The 22,770-nt window shown below is 35.1% G+C and overlaps 1 protein-coding gene across 1 annotated transcript in view; it reads right to left on the reverse strand.

Moving 5' to 3' along the window:
- Positions 1-267: 267 nt before the first annotated feature.
- ADAM29 (ADAM metallopeptidase domain 29) overlaps positions 268-22,770 on the reverse strand; it is a 43,541-nt gene continuing 21,038 nt past the window's right edge. The window contains exon 2 of the mRNA XM_059155536.1: positions 268-3,111. Within this exon, the coding sequence (XP_059011519.1) occupies positions 286-2,919 (2,634 nt within the window). The 5' untranslated portion in view covers positions 2,920-3,111 and the 3' untranslated portion in view covers positions 268-285. The remainder of the gene's footprint in view (positions 3,112-22,770) is intronic.

Here is a 22,770-nt window from a genome sequence, read left to right on the forward strand (position 1 = left end):
GATTCCCAGATTTCCAAACTCTCACTCATTCTCCCTGTTGCAGATCTCTATGGGAAGTGGCCTGGTACAGCAGGAATGTGGCCCAAGCAATGCAGTGTATAAAATAGGAAGGGGATTTGAAGCTGAGAAGCAATAACTTAAAAAACTGTACACAATCCATGTGCCATGTTTTCTCCCAGAAAATATTTTTTAAAAACCCAAATTTTAGGAAAAATTAGTCTTCTAATTTCTTAATATAATGAAGAGTAAGAAATATTCCAGGGATTCCCTTTTTTTAATGCATGATTATTTAGGTGCACTTTTCATGCTTGATGACTTTTGTTTCCCACTTTGACTCTGGCGAACTGATATGCTGGATTGACTCTGAACATTTTGCTGTGGTTTTGCAGTCTGACTCGGAGACTTTGGAGCCTTTTGAGGTGTCTTTTCAGTCCCACTTGGAGCCTTTTGCGCTGGCTTTGCAGCCCCACTCGGCGCCTTTTGAGGTGGCTTTGCAGCCCCACTCGGAGACTTTTGCACTGGCGTTGCACCCCCACTCGGAGCCTTTTGCGCTGGCTTTGCAGCCCCACTTGGAGCCTTTTGAGGTGGCTTTGCACCCCCCCTCGGAGCCTTTTGCACTGGCGTTGCACCCCCACTCGGAGCCTTTTGCGCTGGCTTTGCAGCCCCACTCGGCGCCTTTTGCGCTGGCTTTGCAGCCCCACTCGGAGCCTTTTGCGCTGGCTTTGCAGCCGCACTCGGCACCTTTTGCTCTGGCTTTGCAGGTTGAGTTGGAACTTTTTCCTCTTTCTTTTTTCTTTTCAGACAAAAGTAAAGAAGACAACATAATAAGAGAAACAACCAAAAAAGCGAGAACCATACCACATAACTTTTGTTAAACTTTTCTCTCTTAGGGGGTGGGCCACTATCAACGCTACCTCCATTGCCCCTTACTAGGCAGTTGGGTGGGTCCCACATATAGTTGCAGTGGCAGTGATGTCTGTTGTTGCAAATGCCCCTCATGTTGCAGAACTCAGGTGAGCAATTACTATCCAAGTGAGATATATGGACACACTGCCTGTCAATGCAGAGGTGTTCTTCACCACACCTTGTGCCATCTTGTACTTCACCAATATCAGGTTTGGGCATCCCAAAGTGGTAGTCGAGACCCCAGCAGGTGACCTCATTAAAGCGATACTGATGCACAGTAGAATGATCCCTCAAAAGGGGAATTTCTCTCACATTCGTACACTGAAGTCTCCCACACAGGATGTCTGAGATATTACATTTTACATATGAAGACTGGTGGGTACCACAGTTACCAAAGCGGTCACCAAGAGTATTTATATTTTTGTAGCAATTTTGACTTGCACTCTTTGCCTCCGGGCCAAAAATCTGCTTACACAGTTCATTGCGGTCATTACATCTCCTCTCATAGCAATAGGCACTTTTATTACAAGGAATTCCATCCTTCACATACACATCATCTGGGCACTGAGGGGATGATCCATCACACCACTCTGGAAGGTCACATTCATTGGCCTCTCTTCTACACATTTCTCCAGATGGTAATAACTGGCAATCTTTGCAACAAAGTCCGTGAGCACAAGCAGACCCATAAGTCATAGTGCAGTTTGATAGACAACAGGCATCTTTTGCACAATTCTGTAAAGGTCCACAGTCACACTCCTCTTCTTCTTCAACAATACCATCCCCACAACGCTTCTTTGAAAATATATCCTTTGTGTATATCTCGTAGAGCATACATTTTGCTTCATGTATAGTATATAACCAAAAATAAGAAAGACTACAATTGCTAAATGTTGTTATTGGTGGGTTTGAAGTATGCATTATACATCTAAAGTGTCCACATGTACAAAAATGACCATCATGAAACATACCCAAATTATGGCCAATATGATGAGCTACTGCAATTCCAACCAAGCTCACGGATCTGTTTAACATAGTAACAATTGCACAACTCTGGAGTGGTTGACACATCCCTCTAACATAACCTAAACCACTCATTCCTCCTACTGGTTTATGCATAAAAAGATGTGCAGTATCATGTGGCAGGCGGGGAGCAAGGTTACCATTTTTCCAAGTGCAAAAATATCTCAGAGATCTACTTGTATCATTAACGTCAATGTAGTTTTTTTCAGTCCAGAACTCCATACCAAACAATAACAATCTAATACCCAATATCTCATAAATAGAATCTGCTATATTTATGATAGTATATAGATCTTCAGTATACTTTGAAATATTCTTTTTTATATGAAGATATAGAGTATGGTCCACCACCACTACTAGTTCAACAATAAAAAAATGGCGCCACCAGCTCCCATAACCACTTTGCTTCTGAGTGAAATTATTAATCTCTTGAGACTCCAGTTGGGGTACAATTTCCTCTAGCACAAAGTCAGAGTTCATTTCTGAAAACTCAGACTCCTCACTCTCCATTTTATATATCAAATGTTCAAATTTAGTAGAAAAAGTCATGGGCTTAATTTCATAAGCACTGTCATTTATCTGTAACAATCCTCGGAAGCCACCAAAACAGGAACTGAGGGCAACCAGGGATTCTGGGTCCCCTTCCACATAACCGTGATAGTAGCAGTCATGGTGAACAAAGGGTTGGTCCTCAAGGAGAGCACCTTGATCTGTGTAGGTGAACACTGGGAGGTGCCTGGACAGCAAATACTTCTTGACCTTTATGTGGACAATGTGTTTCCTGCCCCCAAAATGCAGGCTATAAGAGAGCCAGTCTGAAGGCTTCACGCCTCTGCCTGTGCCAAGTATCTTCAAAGGAATCACCACTTCTGGGCGACTATTGTATTGGGAGTGGTCAGCCTCAGTGTGTCCACAAAAGGACAGAAACACCCCAAGCCAGTACAGCAGAAGCATGATCCTCATGTCCAGCAGAGCTTTAATCATAGTCATTATAAAATCACCACTATGTAAACACTAGTCCAGAGAAGAAGGCAGGCAAAACTGATAGTCATAGATGCTCTGGCTTCTTAGCCTGAGCTGGTCAGTGTGCAGGGCTAATTATTGAGGATCTATCTTCTGGCAGAGTTGAACCATTATAATATCAGCCTTGTAAGTAAAGCATGTAGATGAAAGTGGTTATGCCTGGTGGAGAAAAAGAGAGAGGCACAAAATAAAAGTAGTTAGTGTTTTGATCAAGGAATGACTCAGGAAACTTCCTAGATTTGTTCTTGCATATTGACAGAGCAGAGAGAGGCTGAGGGTATGTAAAAGAATGAAAACTGGCCATAGATTTATAGTTAGTAAACCTAGTGCTTTTGACCAGAACACACACTGTCTTGATAATAACAATAATTCAGTGTGTGAACACACTGTGAAAGGAAAATAAGGTTGGGAATAATGATGGGAAAATAAGGATTTATTGTGTTACTCTATAAATATGCATATCATGAACATTTCCAAAATAAGTTGTTAAAACAAAAGGGTCTTGAAGGTAAAATGATCATATATTGCTGAGATTGTTTCAATTTACACATGTTAAGTTAGCATAAGTAATAATACCTCTTCTTTTTTTCAAACTCAAGTGATAAATTACTTATTACATAAGATACTTTTTTTTTTTTAAGCACTCTGATGTTATTCTGTCATCTCCTTTATGGTGCTTACCATACACCACCCAAGAGCAAAAATGTTTATCTCAATTTCTTTTTTTCTTCCTTACCTTATTCTCATTACTTGGATTTTCAGACTGGAAATACTCAAGAGCATTATTGTGTCTTTCACAAATGTTAATATCTTCTATAATATCTATCTTAATTCTTTATATAACAAAAATGATTAACTTGACTTTTATTGTTCCTTGGAGTGTTACTCAAAAGTGTTTATTACATTTTCAATGCAGAACATTGTTTGAAAATTGTGGCCAATTAAGTTTCTCAAACAAGATCCTAAAAACTCAGTTTCCTTGCATATTGCCTCTAAATTCAACTAAGTACCCCCAAAATAATTCAATGATAAAAAATAAACAACCTCTGAAAGCTAAAAATCAAAGGGCAGATTGGCTAGAGACCTCAAGGCTTGAGGAATGATAGCCAAGTGAATTCACTGAGTTTTCCTTTAATTCCTCATATATAGACCAAACTGGGTACTGAGGAGGTCTTTAACATAGAACCCCAAGCATAGACCAAAAAAATCAAGAACAGCTTGCTCTTTCTGAATGAATGACAGAGAATGAAACACGCACACACACACACACACAATAAAAAGTCCAAAAGGTGTTTCAGCACCTGCTCTTGAGCCAAGACACATGTGTGATTCAGAGTGGCAACTTCAAAGACTTATAGGTCAACGCAAAACATAGTCCATAGTCAGTGCACTGGTGGACTGTTTAATCCCCCTACTTTGAGAGTATAATAGCCCTGAAAGGCAAGCCTAATCCTCATCAATATCCAGGTAACTAGTTAACTGATCTGCCTTCAGAGGCAGCAACAAAATCCCAAGAATCTGACCCAATTTCAGCTCAGAAATGAAAGCAGGAAATAGGAGTCTCCATTATAAAGCTTGGTATCTCCCACCTCTCCACCAAGAGACATAAAGAGACAGAAATCCTGGCTTCTGTTCCTCCTGTCTCCAGGTCTAAGCATGGCTCAATGACACCAGGTAGTCCACAAAAGGCATCAGACTAGATCAAGCAGAAAAAAAGGATCACTGTACTCCTACAGGTCATGGCTAATTATTTAGTCAAAAGAGAGACAAAGACTGGAAAAGAATGAAGAAAATAAACAACTTGTAGAACACCAGCAAGAAGACCAAGATATATGTGGTGGAAGTACCCAAATAAGAAGAGAAAGGACCAGAAAACTCATTCAAAGAAATAATGGCTAAAACTCTCCCAAAGCTAAGGAATGAAATGGGCATCCAGATGCACAAAGCCCAAAATATCTCAAATAAGAAGAACCAAAGGAATCCATCCCAAGACTTACTATAATTAAATTACAAAAGGTCAACACAAAAAATTTTGAAAGTGGCAAGAGAGAGCAATATGCCACGTTCAAAAGAATCACCATAGGACTATGCATGAAATTTTGAACAGAAGTTTTGCAGGTCTGGAGGCAGTGAAATGATGTAGTCAAAATGTTTAAAGGAAAAAAAAAAAACCTGTCAGCGAAGAATACTATACTTGAGAGAATAGTCTTTTAAAATAAAGGAGACATAAAGATACACCCAGACAAACAAAAGTTAAGGGAGTTTATCACTATTAAAACTGCCTTATGAGAGATGCTAAAATGACTTTTTCATGTTGGAAAGAAAAGGATGCTAAATAGCAACATGAGAGGGTAAAGAAGTGAAAGACAAAAATATATATGCATTCATATCCATATATAATATATATATGAATATATATACATATATTCATAAATATACATATATATGAATATGATATTACTCTGTAGTGAGTAAAACACTTTTAACTCTAGTATAAAAGAGATAAAAGTATTCAAAATAATTATAACTCTAAACCATGTCAAAAGATACACCATAGGAATAGATGTAAACTGTGGCAATAAGATAAAATGCAAGCTGAAGGAAAGATAAAGTATAGAATTTTGGTATGTGATTGAGCTTAAGTTATTATCAGCTTAACATAGGCCACCTTAACTATAAGATATGTTATATAAGCCCCAGGGTAACCCCCCTCAACATACACATTATAGAAATTACAGACAAATAAAGAGAAAGGAACCAATGACCATAAATATGCAAACAGAAAATCAACAAAACACAATGGAAGATGAGAGGAAAAGACCAAAAAAAAAAGAAAAGAAAAGAAAAGAAAGATTAATAGAAAAGTAACAAAATATCAATATTAAATTGGTTCTTATTGATAACTTAAAATTAAACTCCTCATCAGAAGACACAAAGTGACTGAATGGATTTATTTATTTATTCATGACTGAATGGATTTAAAAAATAAGGCTCAATGGCAATCTCATTGACCTCAGCTGCAGCAACTTCTTAGAAACATCACCAAAGGCAGGGGAAGCAAGGGCAAAAATGAACTATTGGGACTTCATCATGATCAAAAGCTTTGCTTAGCAGAGGAAACAGTTAACAAAACCAAAAGACAACCGACAGAATAGGAAAAGATATATACAAATGACATAACAGATAAAGGGCTAGTATCCAAATTCTACAAAGAACTTAGCAAACTCAACACCCAAAGAACAAATAATCTAATCAAGAAATGGGCAGAAGACATGAACAGACATTTCCACAAAGAAGACATCCAAATGACCAACAGACACATGAAAAATTGCTCAACATCAGCCAGCATCAGGGAAATACAAATCAAAACCGCAGTGAGATACCACCTTACACCAGTCAAAATGGCTAAAATTAACAAGTAAGGAAATGACAGGTGTTGGTGAGAATGTGGAGAATGGGGAGCCCTCCTACACTGTTGGTGGGAATGCAAGCTGGTGCAGCCACTCTGTAAAACACTATGGAGTTTCTTGAAAATTGAAAATACAGCTACCCATAATCCAGCAATTGCACTACTGGGTATTTACCCTAAAGATACAAATGTAGTGATCCGAAGGGGCGCGTGCACTCCAATATTTATAGCAGCAATGTCTATAACAGCCACACTATGGAAGGAGCCTAAATGTCCATCAACAGAAGAATGGTTAAAGAAGATGTGGTATATTTATACAATCGAATATTAGGCAACCATTGAAAAACCCCAAAATCTTGCCATTTGCAATGATGTGGATGGAGCTAGAGGGTATTATGCTAAGTGAAATAAGTGAAAGAAAGACAATTATCACATGATCTCACTGATATGATGAACTTGAGAAATGAGACAGAGGATCAAAGGGGAAGGGAGGGAAAAATGAATGAAACCACAGAGGGAGACAAACCAAACTCTTAATCTCAGGAAATAAAATGAGGGTTGCTAGAGGGGAAGGATAGGGTGGCAGGGTGATGGACATTAGGGAGGGTATGTGCTATATTGAGTTCTGTGAATTGTGTAAGACTGATGAATCACAGACATGTACCTCTGAAACAAATAATAAATTATATGTTAATAAAAATATAAGGCTCAATATATGCTGAGTAGAAAAAAATCTCATTTTAAATTAAAAAAATAAAACACAAACTAAAAGTAAACATGGATAAAGATATTCTATGTAAATGGTCACCAAAAGAGAGAGAAAATGACTACACTTGTATCTGATAGAAGAGAATCTAAGTCAAAACTGACATAAGAAATGCATACACACACACACACACACACACACACACACACACATATATATATATATATGCATCTAAAGTAAATATTCACAGAACAGAAGGGGAAAATAGTGTTATAATAATAGTAGGACACTTCAATACCCCACTTTCAATACTTACAGAACCTCTAGACTACATATCAACAAGGACATAAAGGACTTAAATAGCACCACTAACCAAATCTATCTAAGAGACATATACAGAATATTCTACCCAATAGCAGCAGGATACACATTATTCTCAAGTATCCATGGATACTTCTCCGAAATAGATTACACATTTGGTCACCAAAAAAAAACCTTAACAAATTTAAAATTTTGAAATTACACTAAGGTATATTTTGTAATCACAATGGAATAAAACTAGACATCAATAGCAGAAGGAAAAGCAGAAAATTCACAAGTGGGTTGAAAAATTAAAACATATTCTGAAACAGCATGGGTCAATAATGAAATAAGAAAATAAACTAGAAAATACCTTGAGACAAATAAAAATGAAAACACACATACTAAATATTATGGGATGCAGGAAAAGTTGCAATAGAAGTAAAGTTCATAGTGATAGATACCTCAAGAAATAAGGAAAACCTCAAATAACTTAATTATGTACCTCAAGGAACTAGGAAAAGAACAGACAAAACTGAAAGCTTATAGAAGGAGGGAAATAACAAAAGTCAGAGCAGAAATAAATGAATTAATTATAGACTTAAAAGACTATAGAAAAGATCACTGAACTAAGAGATTGTTCTCTGAAAAAAATAGGCAAAGTTGATAATCCTTAAGTTTGACCCAACAAGAAAAAAAGAAACAGGGTTCAAATAAATAAAATAAAAAATGAAAAAGATGTTACAACTGATACTACAGAAATATGAAGGATCATAGGGACTACTATAAACAATTATGCACCATGATCAAGAGGGATTCATCCCTGGGATACAAGGGTTGTTAGCATATAAAAATCAATTACAGTGATACACCAAATTTAAATAATTAAGGATAAAGTCACGATCATCTAAAAAGACCCAGAATAGATATTTGACAAAATTCACCATACTTTCATGATAAAAACTCTCAAAAAACTAGGAATAGAGGGTAATTACCTCAGCATAATAAAGGCTATAAAGAAAGTCCCAGAGCCAACATTATATGCAATTTGGAAAAAAGGAAAGATTTTCCTCTAAGATTGGGAGAAAAGCAAGGATGCCCATTCTCACTATCCCTGTTCAACATACTATTGGAAGTCCCAGCCAGAGTAATTAGGCTAGGAAAAATAAATAAATAAATAAAAGGCATCCAAATTGTGAAGGAAGGGATAAAATTGTCTTCTCTTTGCAGCCAACATGATCCTATATACAGAAAACCCTAAAAATTCTAAGAAAAAAGCTGTTAAAAATAATATAGGAATTCATTAAAGGTGTAGAACACAAAGTTAACATGAAAATCAGTTGCATTACCATGCACTGACAATAAATAATCTGAAAGGAAATTAGGGAAACAATCTCATTTATAGTTGCACAAAAGGAATAAAATACTTAGGGATAAATTTCAACAGATGAAAGACTTGTACACTGAAAACTATAAAATATACGTACCAATAGTAAATCATGATTTGAAAGAGAAATGACAAACGATGCCAATATTGAGATAAATCATATGCTAAAATTATCTGACCAGAATTTTAAAGCAGTCATTATAAAAAGAGCTTCAATAAACAGTTACAAATATCTGGAAACAAACAAAAACATTGAAAAATCTCAGCAGAGAAGTCACAATAATAAAAAAAGAACAACTGAACATCCATAAGTAAATAAAATAAACCTCAACTAAAACATATCTTAAACAAACAAAGATCTCAAAATTAATCAAACACTTAAATGTTAAATGAAAAACTATAAAACTTTAAGAACAAAATGTAAGCCAAATTCTTCAGGGTGCCTGCCTGGGTGGCTCAGTCAGTTAAGCATCTGACTCTTAATTTTGGCTTAGGTCATGATCTTGGGATCAAATAAGGAAGTAGTAAGTAAGTAAGTAAATAAATAAATAATAAATACAATTCTAGGCCAAAAATTCAGTTAAGGATGAAAAGAGACATTACACACTAGAAGAAAATATTTTTAAATTACATATCTGAAAAAGAAATTGTATTTATAATATATAAAGAATTCTTAAAGTCAATATTGTAAAATAAGCAATCTGATTACAAAATGATTAAAAGGCATAAATAAACATTTTTTCAAAGAGGATATACAGATGTATAATAAGAACATAAAAATATCACCAACATAATTAGCTGGAAGAAAAATATTAATTCAAACCTACATGAGCTATCATTATACACCTATTAGAATGGCTAACATAAGAAATTCATCTGGACTATTCTGTGATTTCTAGATCCCTCTTTCACAAAAACCAACAATAATATTATTTCTAGTCACACTTTTTTCCTGGAGAATTCCTGGTACATAATGCTTTTATTAAAACTTGGCTCTCAACAGTTTGAAGCTATCTAGAAGCTTCCCATTTTTAAATCCCCATACACAATATGGTTCAGAGGTTAGAGCATTATTGCTTGCGTTGTTGATGATAATTCCAAACCCCTAATTCAGGAATGATTTGACTAATTGCTTTTGACTTTTATTTCTTGCTCTTCAGTAAACCTTCCAAACCAATCCTACACAAATCTCAATTTGTTTTCTCATCTAAACTTATTTCTCAAAACCATAAAAACTTTAACTGAATACCTTTTTTAAAATTTCATACTGTAATTTTTTCAGTAAGTTACTGGCTTTTACTCCTCTCCCTAAGTAGCCTCATTCCAGACTTCATCAATTCAACCGACTGAATTGGCCAAAATCCTCAACCTGAACTCAACTGATGCTCACACCTGCTTTGCCTTACAACAAACTAGCTACTACTGATGGATCCAAAGAAACAACGACAATAACACAGAGAACATGACATCTAGGTGAAGCTTAAAAGTGTCAGACAAACTGAGAACTGGAGTGTCTGAGTTTCCAGACTAACAGATAAACTCATGACATATTTCAAACCTTCTGTTATTTCAATGCATGTATGTAGTTCTGTTGTACAGTGCCTTCATAACTCCCTGACTTCCAACACTTCCTCATGGTGTCTGTGATTGAAGACCTACATTCTGTTTACTATGGTTGACTTTCAAATTAGTTTATATCACTAAAACAAGGGTTCTTGATTTTACTCCTGTTTAATAAAGAATTTGATGGGGTGCCTGGGTTAAGTGGGTTATCAGTGGGTTAAGCCTCTGCCTTCGGCTTAGGTTGTGATCCCAGAGTCCTGGGATCAAGCCCCGCATCAGTCTCTCTGCTCAGCAGGGAGCCTGTTTCCCTTCTTCTCTCTCTGCTTGCCTCTCTACCTACTTGTGATCTCTGTCAAATAAATAAATAAAATCTTTAAAAAAAAGAATTTGATATTCATGTTTATATTTCCTATATGGATTCATATTAATGGGGAAAGGTACTTCCAGGCTGAACATTTTCTTGGTCATTGAGATTTCAAGAGAGCTGGAATCACCTGAAAGCATTTATAGTTCTAATATGAAGATAGCTTATTTCACAAAATGCCTGGAGAAAGGGACATCACTAGATGAGATTTCTGAGATAAACATGTTTGCATGAGTAAAACCCTAATATTTTTATTTGTTTTCTGTGTCTTTCCTTTATTTAATTTGCTTGAGATACATGTATATATACATATATGTATATATACATATATATTCACTACACGCTATGGAATATAATTTTCATGAAAGAAAAATTCTGGAAGATATTTCATTATTAATAAAGAACCTAAGCCATGTAAATCTTCATTAAGTTTATTCCTTAGAATTCAGGCTGGAAAAAGATAGTAAGAAGAGCTGGCTGAGGTTATCCACAGGAACAGTAGTTATTTATGACTCCTCTAATCTTGGAAGCTAGATGTGGAGCAGAAGAGAGGTTTTCTCTGGGTATGTATCACACCTTCTTGGTGTCTTTCCATTAAACCTTCTATTCTAGTAGTCTAGGTCAGCAGTATTCAGCTCACTGATCTTTTTCTACTTCTCTGACTTCAGTCAAACCGCCCAAGTGGAACAAATTTGAACATGAGCATTTAATTTTCTTTAACTTAAATAAATGACTGTGTGATAATATTTTGTTACCAGAATATTAGACAGAAGACTAAAGTAACAAAACACTCACAACTATTATGAGAAAAAAAAATTGGATCTGTTTTTTATTCTAGGTCAGATTAAAGAGTATAATGATCAGTTTAGTCAATGTTATTAAACAAATGGCCTTGTTTTTTTTTTTTTCTAATGCATTTTAATATTAATTTTTCTAAGCCTTTACCCAGGTAGAATACATGAGTCTTTGTGTTAATTTTGTTTTTATTGAACAGCAAATAGTTTAGAACAGTTCTATTGTTTAGTGTTGGTTTAAACTTATCCAATAGATAAGTTTCTACTTATCTATTGGATATCTAAATTTTAAGTTGTTTTACCTATTTGAAGAGAAAATATGTATTATGTATTTTAATTTAGGAACTTTGAAAATATTTGTACATACCAATTGAATTTTATATATTGGGTCCATATTTAACCAATATGAAACAAAACCAAAAGAATGGTGTTTTAATTATTTTTAAAGAAAATATTTATTTATATGACACACACACACACACACACACAGAGAGAGAGAGAGAGAGAGAACCCAAGCAGGGGGAGTGGGAGGAGGAGAAGCAGGTTTCCTACGGAGCAGGGAGCCCAATGAAGGGCTCCATCCCAGGACCCTGGGATCATTACCTGAGCCAAAGGCAGATGCTTAATGACTAAGCCACCCAGGCACCTCTAAAATGGAGTTTTAAAATGAAATATCAAACCAAATGAAATAAAATAGTTTTTGCTAGGGTAAAGAAACCCTCAAATTTTGTATTTGTTGATTTATCTGTGGTACTAAGAGGAATTTGTTGTTGTTGTTGGATTCTATTTCTCAGTAAGCTCTGAAGCAAGGTTGTCAGGTAAGAGAGAACAATGGAAAGAATGTGGTAAGTTCAAAGAAGCTATGAAACTTTTATTAGATACCACATTGGTGATTGTCTCTTACACCATAACCTCTCTTATATAGCAAGATTTGCATAAATCTCATTTAAGTAATTAAGTGTAAGCTTATTTAGAGTTATAACCTTATCTCTCAAACTAACATATTACTTGAAGTAAAAGACCATGATTTTTATTTATTTTGATTCATGTATCCTTTTCCCAGAACTATTATCCCGCGCAAAATATCTTACAAAAACAACTGCCTGTAGATATGAATGTTCTGAGCTGGACTGAGTCATACCTAACATTTACATGTCTATTTATCTTGTTAATTACTTAATTAATTGTAATGAATTAAGAAGTTCAAGTTATAAAGCACAGTTTTATTATAATTGATTAATAGATTCTATGTCCTGGACAAGAAATGACTGTCAAAAAGTCTGAAAACTGCCTATCTTCCCAAGAAAATCATAGTATAAAGCCTAAAGGCTTATCTCAAAGGAAGAATAAAAGATGGAGAGGTTGCCTTGATACTCTGTGGTTCTTTAATTCTGATCTGAGGGAGTCAGTATATGTATATAGTACCTGTGTAGTATATATAATGTATACTATATAGATAAGTATAAGAACATATAGGTCTAATATATAAGAAAACTGGTACAATTATAGAACTTTTCTTAGAGATAGGGCAATAGTTTCTAAATTTCTTTTCTTTAAAGATTTTATTTATTCATTTGACAGAGAGAGAGAGAGAGCTAGAGAGCACAAGTGAGGGAGGAGAAGCAGGCTCCCTGCCAAGCAGGGAGCCCCACGCCAGAACCTGGAACCTGGGACCATGACCTGAGCTGAAAGCAAATGCTCGGCTGACTGAGCCACCCAGTTGCCCCTATGACAATAGTTTCTATGCATCAATTGGAGCACCCAGAATTAGGGGAGCAGAAGATATCTTCTCTGACACTTGATGATTTTCAACTAAAGACCAAATGACTATCACTGTCCTAGTTACTAAATACATAAATACAACAAAAATATAATTCTTTTCAAAAAGGTGTATAATACTTTGTTGGGATTCAAGTATGTATGATTCTGCCAGGTCTGCCATGTTAAAGAGCTACACACTGGATAGCTTAAACCACTGAAATTTATTTTCTCACAGTTCTGGAGGCTAAAATTCTGAGATCAAGGTGTTGGCAGAATTGATTCTGCTAAGGGACATGAGAGAAGGTTCTGGACCATTTCTTTCCCAAGCCACTGTTAAGCTTTCTTTTCCCTAAATCTTCAGATTATGTTCACTCTGTAAACGTCTGTGTCAAATTTCCCCCCGGCTTTTTTTTTTTTTTTTTTTTTAAATAAGATTGTTTATTTATTTATTTATTTGAGAGAAAGAGAGAGATCATGAGCAGGAGGGAAGTGCAGAGGAAGAAGCAGACTCCATGTTGAACAGGAAGCCCAGCATGGGACTCAATCTCAGAACCCTGATATCATGACTGGAGCTGAAGGCAGATGCTTAACTGACTGAATCACCAAGGTGTCCCTAAATTTCCCCTTCTTAGAAGAATACCACTCATACTGGATTAAAGTACACCTTAATGATCTCTTTTTAACTTAATTATCTCTTTAAAGGATTTCCAAATGCAGTCACATTGTAAGGTACTTGGGGTTTGGACCTCAACATGTGATTTTTTTTTTTTAATGGTGCAATTCTTCCTTTAATTGTGTACATAATTATGCTAAGAACAAGAATGTAAATTCTGAAACAAAAGAGAGAATAAATGGATTGAATTTATATATGCAAAATAACAAGTTATTTGTTATCATTTAGTTATATATGTGTGTTTATATGCATATATATATATATATATATATATAAACTTTTTTACTTGTATACATATAGCATAAATTGATTTATACCATATAAAGCACTTCTTTTTTTCAACAACATTGTTATTTTCTTTCTGGTATACAGATCTGGAGTAATTTCAAATGAAATAATTGAAAAATTATCAAGAGTATAGATAAAAGTGGGGCACATGGGTGGTTCAGTCAGTTAAGCATCTGCCTTTGGCGCAGGTCATGATCCCAGGGTCTTGGGATAGAGTCCTACTGAGGCTCCCTGCTCATCAAGGAGTCTGCTTCCCCTCTCCCTCTGCCCTTTCCTGCTCCCTGCTGGTCCTCTTTGTCTCTTGCTCACTCAATCTCTCTCTCTCTCAAATAAATAAATAAAAAGTTTCTTTAAAAAATGTGGATTAAAGTAAATTTTGTAAAAAATTATAATTCATTGATTATGCAATGAAAACTTGAGAAATATAGAGAAAAATGAAAAAGCACAAACTTAGAACTTCTCCCCATGTTACTTTCAGGGAAAAAAGTGTACTTAATATATAGAAGCAATTTAACATAATGCAACATAGTACAGTCAAGCAAAAAAGGGAAATTAAAGGCATCTAGTTTGAAAAGGATTAAGTAAAACTGTACAAATGGTGTGATCCTGCACATCAAAAGTACTAAGAAACATATTAAAAACTTAAAATAAGTACAGAAAGGCCATGGGATACAAGATCAATAGTAAAGAAAATCAAATACATTTCTATGTACAATCAATGAACAGTCAAAAATTTATATTAAGAACATGCTTCAAGCAATAGTAGCCTAAAAATCATAATACTTAGAAAGAAATTTAACAAAAACAGCAAAACAAAATAAAGTGCAAGATTTGTACACTGAAAAATACAAAGCTTTCCTGAGGGAAATGGAAGAAGACTTAAAGAAATAGACATTCTATATTCAGGGGCTGGAAGATTCATTATTATTAAGATGGAAATCATTCTCAATTAATGTTTAATTTGAATTCAGTTGAGAAGTAGAATTTTGACATCCTATATGGAAGTTGTTTTTTTTATTTTGCTTTTAGTTGTGTGGTTTTCTTTAAAATATAATACAATGGTAGTGGGGCATCTGAGTGGGTCAGTCAGTTGAGCATCTGCCTTCCCCTCCGGTTATGATGTCGGGTCCTGGGGTGAAGCCGGGCTCCCTGCTCAACCAGGAGTCTGGCTCTCTCTCTCCTCCTGCCCCTACCCCTGCTCATTTTCTCTCTCTTTCAGATAAATAAAATCTTTAAACGAATTTTAAAAAAATAATAAAATATACAATGATAGTAAAAAAGACAATGATGATGATGTTGAAAGAGATAAAGATGCTAATGATAATTTTTGTAAGTTAAGTGCTAGAAAATAAGGAGGGTAATTTTTCCAGTGACAAGTCTTTTCACGTGATGGGAAAGTCTTTGTGGCCATTGAATTTTCCAGGGTGCAGCTACTTTCCGCGCCCCTCCTTTTTTCCCTAGAATTATCCCTTGTATCCCAAAATACCAATAGCAACAGTGAGGGAGAAGGACCTTTGAGCTTCAAATTAGGAAATGAGTTTCATAAAATTCAAGGAACTAGTAAGTTATTTGTAATTATAAGGTATAAGAAGTCTCACATATTTCCCCCCGAGGCATGAGAAATTTATAATGCACATTTATTTAATGATTCATTACAAGGAAGTGATCACAATGTCATAGTGGGTCTACTGCTGCTAATATATTTCTTTTTATCACTACAAAGGTCAATTTTGAAAGTTTTTGTATTTTATTTTTTTCAAAGCTATTTATATATTCTGCTTTAAGTTTCCTTCTTGTATGGACTCATGACTTAAACTGATATAAAACTACACATACAGGGGCGCCTGGGTGGCTCGGTGGGTTAAGCCGCTGCCTTCGGCTCGGGTCGTGATCTCAGGGTCCTGGGATCGAGTTCCGCATCGGGCTCTCTGCTCGGCAGGAAGTCTGCTTCCTCCTCTCTCTCTCTCTGCCTGCCTCTCTGCCTACTTGTGATCTCTCTCTGTCAAATAAATAAATAAAATCTTAAAAAAAAAAAAAAAACTAAACATAGGTAATCAGTGTAAATAAAGCAAATCTAAAGTATAATAACAACTCACATTAGTTCTATTGCTTATCTTATGACTCTAATGCACTTGGGAACATTTCATGCTCATTACTGAAAATGAGAAGAATTCTATAACAATCTAGAATTTTAAAAACTAATTTGACTTGTACAGAAATATTTAAATTATTCCTATTTATTATCATTACATTAAATATATTCTATATTTAAAGCAGACATGCCAAAGGAAAAAAATACCTAAACTATTTTATTTTTTTTTAAAGATTTTATTTATTTATTTGACAGAGAGAGATCACAAGTAGGCAGAGACTCAAGCAGAGAGAGAGAGAGAGAGGAGGAAGCAGGCTCCCTGCTGAGCAGAGAGCCCGATGCGGGACTCGATCCCAGGACCCTGAGATCACGACCCGAGCCGAAGGCAGCGGCTTAACCCACTGAGCCACCCAGGCGCCCGACCTAAACTATTTTAGAATAAGAAATAAAACAATAATTAGAGAAACAATTATCACTGGGTTTCAAATAAATTATATGCCCCAACCAGTTTTGTTTTGATTCACTTATCATGAAGTATTTTGATTCAAAGTATTATGACACCCCTGAAAAGTCAAATCACATTTAAAAAAAATCTTGTCCATTCTATAAAGACATCACTAGATTCATCTTTCACTAGAACATTTCTCCCTCCAAGTGTCATTGTGACATTCTTCTATTAAGAATGATAGAGGGCACCTGGGTGGCTCAGTGGGTTAAGTGCCTGCCTTCAGCTCAGGTCATGATCTCAGGGTACTGGGATGGGCCCAGGCTCCCTGCTCAGCATGGGTCAGCTTCTCCTTCTGTCCTTCTCCCAAACTTGCTCCTGCTCTCTCTCAAATAAATAAGTAGAACCTTTAAAAATATATGCAAATCATAACAGACTCAATCTCAGGAAACAGAGGTTTGCTAGGGGGTAGGGGGAGAGGAATAAGTTGACTGGGTTATGGACTTTGGGGAGGGTATGTGCTATGGTGAGTGCTATGAATTATGTAAGACTGATGATTTACAGGGGGGCCTGGGTGGCTCAGCGGGTTAAAGCCTCTGCCTTTGGCTTGGGTCATGGTTCCAGGATCCTGGGATCAATTTTTTTTTTTTTTTTTTTTTTTTTTTTTTGTGGGCATCTGCTCAGCCCTACCACCTGCCACTCAATGCTGGTGTCTGGTCTACCGAGAGACCCTGATTCATGCCCACTGTTCTATCTGATGCTCTTAGGGGGTGCTTGGGGCAGCTTAGCTCCTGACATCTACCCTGGCACTACCTGGATGAAACCTCAAAACTAGGCTGAACAAGTCCATTGCTGCTGAATGTAAAAAGTGGCTTTGAGCTTCCTGGCAGCTGGGCAAGATGGGGAACAAGGTTTTAGGTTCTATAACTTCGCACTTAGAATCAGTTTATACTTCAGCTTACTGCCCCTTTCTACTCTCCCTTTTTCTCCATTCTCCCCTCTGTCACCCCCACAGACACTGGGGGTTATTTCCCCCACGGACACTGGGAAATATATATATATATATATATGTATACACACACAGACACACACATATATATATATATATATATATATATATATATATATATATATTCTGTGTTATTAATGTATTATTTCCTTCAGGGGTACAGGTCTGTATAGGTCTGTGAATCATCAGTCTTTTTTTTTAAAGGATTTTATTTATTTATTTGACAGACAGAGATCACAAGTAGACAGAGAGGCAGGCAGAGAGAGAGGAGGAAGCAGGCTCCCCACTGAGCAGAGAGCCCGATGTGGGATATATATATATATATATATATATATATATATATATATATATATATATATATTTTAGATGCCTGGTTGATACAGTCTGACTTTAGCATCTGACTCTTGGTTTCACCTCTGGTCCTGAGATCCAGCTCTGAGTGGGCCTGCCTGTTCAGCACGGGGTCTGCTTGGGATTCTCTCTCCCTCTGCCTTTCCTGTTCATGCTTTCTCTCTCTCTCTCTCAAATAAATAAATCTTTGGGGGAAAAATGATATGGGGTGCTTTGGTGGTTAATTAAGAGTCTGAGTTCAGCTCAGATCTTGATCTCGGGGTCTGGGGATGGAGCCCCAAGTCTGGCTCCTGATTCAGTGGGAGATCTGCTTATCCCTTTCCCTCTGACCCTCCCCCTCCTTATGTTTTCTGTTTCTCTCTCAAATAAATAAGTAAAATCTTTAAAACAAAAAGAACGATATAGTGCTCAATATGTTTTCCTCTATATAAATTGGTTATTGCATTTTAGATTATATTTTTAGTAGAAAATTTTATAGGCAAATCCTCTGTATGGTAGATGAAAGGGTGGAAAAATAAACTTTAAAATAACAGAATTAAAAATTCAGTAAGAAGTGTAAACATTTTTTCATACATACTGATTACTTAATTTCATATGTAAAGTTTCTATTTGAAGTTATCAGCTTTTGCTGTCTCTGGATATGGTGTTGTAAAATAGAAATACATACAGTACAAAACAAGTTAGTGTTAATAATTAAGTCAGTCATCAATCATTGGTAACATGACATGAAAAATTATTGGAACATTCTACAGCTGGAAAAGCAGGAGCTGTTGCCACCTGAATCCATTGATACATTTTAGTATCTCAAAAAAGTGAGACAACCAGTCTGTGTGTGTGTGTGTGTGTGTATGTTTCATGATATAATATGAAGTACACAGGACTATCTATGAAGTACTTTTGCTAAAAGACTGGGCCTGGCTGTAATCAAACCTTTGGAGTAAATTTCATTTTACATGGAAAAACAGATGAACAGGAAAAATTTCAAATGTACCTGAAAGTATGAACAATACATGCAGAATGTGGTATATTCCCTGGGACAACTATATTGGTTTCTCAATAAATTAATGGCATTAACAACAGCAGCACTAGAAATGGGGATGGGAGACAGAACTAAAATACAAGAAACTTAAGAGATACAATCTAATACAAATGTAATACATGGACCTTCATGGATTCTGATTCACATAAACAGATGGTTTATTTTTTTGTGACATCAGAAAATCTTGAATGTTAGTTCATATCAAGGAAACACTTGATAATTTTCTTTGAAATAATACCGGTTTTGCTGTTGTATAAGAATATATACTTTTTCAGAGACTCAGTTGTAAAATGATATGTGGAGTTTTTTTAGATGCTTTATAGCAAACAAATGTGTATATAAATCACATATAACAAAATCATGATAATTTGGGAAATACATACATTGTACTTATATCATTGTTTCAAATATATTTTGAAAACTATAATAATCTTGTTAGGTATGATATTTTCAAGACAGAAACAAAATGAAAAACTTGTTTGGAGAAAAATAACAAATACCAGTTTAACATGATTTGACCTTATTTTTTTTTCCTCTTCAACTATTTTTTGGGATTTAATTAACAGACCATCAGATGGAATTGGGATGCAATATGTTATTTATTGATTAAATACCAGATACTATTTTTCCCATAAACTATTTCTGTTTAAAAATTAAAGGAAATTAAAGGAATATGTTATAAATTGAAATTTGGCTTTTCAAAATTAAGATGCCGATATTCTAACCCTTGGTAACTTAGAATGTGACTATATTTAAAAATTTATCTTTTAAAGAGTTAATTAAGAGTCTGTATTTTGGATTGTCTCTCTCTCTCTCTCTCTTTTTTTTTTCCTTTGTTCAATTGTTTGGCTTCTAAATTCCGCATATGAGTAAAATCAAATGGTATTTGTCTTTCCCTGACTCTAGAGGGGAGGTGGGTGGGAAGATGAATGAAACAGAAAGGGATTGAGATTACACTTATCTTGATGAGCACTGGGTAATATATGGAATTATTAAATCACTATATTGTAACCTGAAACTAATATAACGCTATATGTTACCTATAATGGAATTAAATTTTTAAAAAAACTTTGAAAGAGTTAATTAAGTTAAAATTAGGCCCTTAGTGTGAGTCCTAATAAAATATGACTGCTGTGCTTATAAAAAGAAAACAAAATAAGGCATACAGAAAAGCAGGAATGTACACACATAAAATTCCATGTGAGGACACAGTCAAAAGGCAGCCATCAGCAAGTGGAGAAGAAAGCATATGTTCAAAGAAAGGAAGAAAAATGTTCACAGTCAAATAGGTCTATCGTTTGGTCCTGCAGAATCTAGAACATCCTGCAGCCTTCCTTTATTTTTTTCTTTTCTCAATTCCCTTCAGTTCAACTCGTAATTTTTCTGCTTCTATAATCTCCTAATCTGTTTATCAAGTGATAACCCAGCCACGTTCTTAGTGTTTTCTGAAAATGCTATCTCAAAATTTTTGCAATATGTACAGACTGAGGAGTTTTGAAATATTTCAATTCCAGTTTCTTTTTGCTCAACAATCTCTTCTTTCCTTAATAATCTATTTTCTCTTATTTTACTATAGGCCTTCAAGAGAAACCAAGTCACTACTTCAATGCTTAGAAATGCTTAAACTCTAGAATATCTAATTTCATCCCTTGCAAATTTCACCTTCCACAAAACACCAAAGCACACAGATAATCCAGCTGAGTTCTTCGCTACTTTATAACAAAATTGCCATTCCTACAGTTTTTAATAACATGTTTCTACTTCTTTCTGAGACCTCACCAGAAGGGCCTTTAACATTTACAACTATATTTCTAATCAACACACTGCACATGATTATTTATAAATTCTCAAAGGGGTTGTAAACTTTTTCTTTAATGCTATTTATTTATTTACTTACTTATTTTGAGTTCTCACCAGTATCTCTCTTAATGTCCATATTTCTAGCAGGGATTTCAAAATTCTTCCAGACTTTTAATCATTACCCAGCACCAAAGCTACTTCCACATTTTTGGGTAGATTTTAATCACCCCTAACTCCTCAGTACCAAAATCTGTCTTAGCTCAGGCTGTTATAGCAAAATACCATAGCCTGGGTAAGTCAAATAGGAGAAACAATTTCTTACAATTCAGAGACTAGGAAGTCCAGGATCAAAGTGCCTACATGATCAACATGGTCAGAACTTTCTTCCTGGTTTGCAGAGGACCATGTTCTCACTGTATGTTTACAGGTCCCACCCTCAAGAACTCATCCAAACCTAATTACCTCCCAAGGCCTTATCTCCATGTATCATCACATTTGGCATTAGGGTTTCAACATATGAATTGGAAGGTCAAAATTCAGTTCAGAGGAACAGCCTTATGAATGGTTATTATCATGATTCAACGTACTTGAGTGAGTCTCAAGTACTTGAGTGAGTCTCACTCTAGAGGAAGGGAAATCCCAATGACCTATGATGACATAAGATTGAAAATTAATTCAAAATGGATCAGGTTTTATCTCAATGACCCTGATGTATAATACAAACATCCTTTTAAAAATTTGGACTTTAAAACCTTGCAATCCTGTAGATTTTCCCTTTCAAAGCTATTAAGTCAATGTTGTCTATAAACACAGAATGTGCAAATGATAGATGGATATATAAATAAAATAGAAAGTAACAATTATTTTTGTAAATAAAAATAAACCTTAATAAAGTACACTTTCATGTTTAATACATTAAGGTGACTCTTTTATCTAGAAATAATTAATTATTAATCAAAACCCTTAGTTTTTAAAGCTTTATAATCAACAAAACTTTTTTCTCTTCAAAACTATGTATTTTCTAGTAGTTATTGCCAAATATGAATTTGAATATCCCTGATTACTATATTACCTTTGAATGTATGAGTGAAAGACATAACAGCCACTCCATTTAATAAATAACAATTTTTATAAAGTTATTCTCTAAAAAACATCAACTATTTTCATTTAAAAAACCTCTATTTCATAGACTCTGAAAACAATATTTCCAGCAATATCTTCTGTTGTCATTTGAAAGCCTGTATTATCAATTGCAAAATAATGATAATAATTAGTTTCCCTGTTCCTTTCAAAACTCATTTTTCCTCCTATACAGTTCTTTCTATAGAATTATATGAATAGTGTTAATATTTACATGCCACTAGCCACCTAATTAATTATCTAGATTATTAGCCTAAAGAAAAGCAGCAACCATATCTTGCTACAATCAGCCTGATAGCCACAAAATTAAAAAATGTCTGGCAGAGATTGATGTTATTTATGCCTGGACTGAATTATATTCTCCAAAATTTTGTTTAATTAATAATGAAGTATTAAAATTAGAAGGAAAAAAAAAAGCCCTTAAGTTTATCTAAATGTGAGGGGCAAGCTCAAAGAGAAAGTACAGCTGCTTAAAATTCTAATTAAATTGTTACACAAATGAAGTGGGGGGGGGGGGGAGAAAGCTACACTAGGAAACTGGAAGGCTTCCAGAAAAATAAAAACAAAACAAAACAAAAAACTCATAGTAAACCACAGAGAAAAAAATTTGATAGTAAACACACGAAAGAAAATGAGAAAGGAATCAACATTTCATTGAAAGAAAAAGACACACAAGAAAATGGGCTGTATTCTGCAA

The sequence above is a fragment of the Mustela lutreola genome, chromosome 1 (assembly GCF_030435805.1).
Source record: "Mustela lutreola isolate mMusLut2 chromosome 1, mMusLut2.pri, whole genome shotgun sequence".
NCBI classification, from domain to species: Eukaryota; Metazoa; Chordata; class Mammalia; order Carnivora; family Mustelidae; genus Mustela; species Mustela lutreola.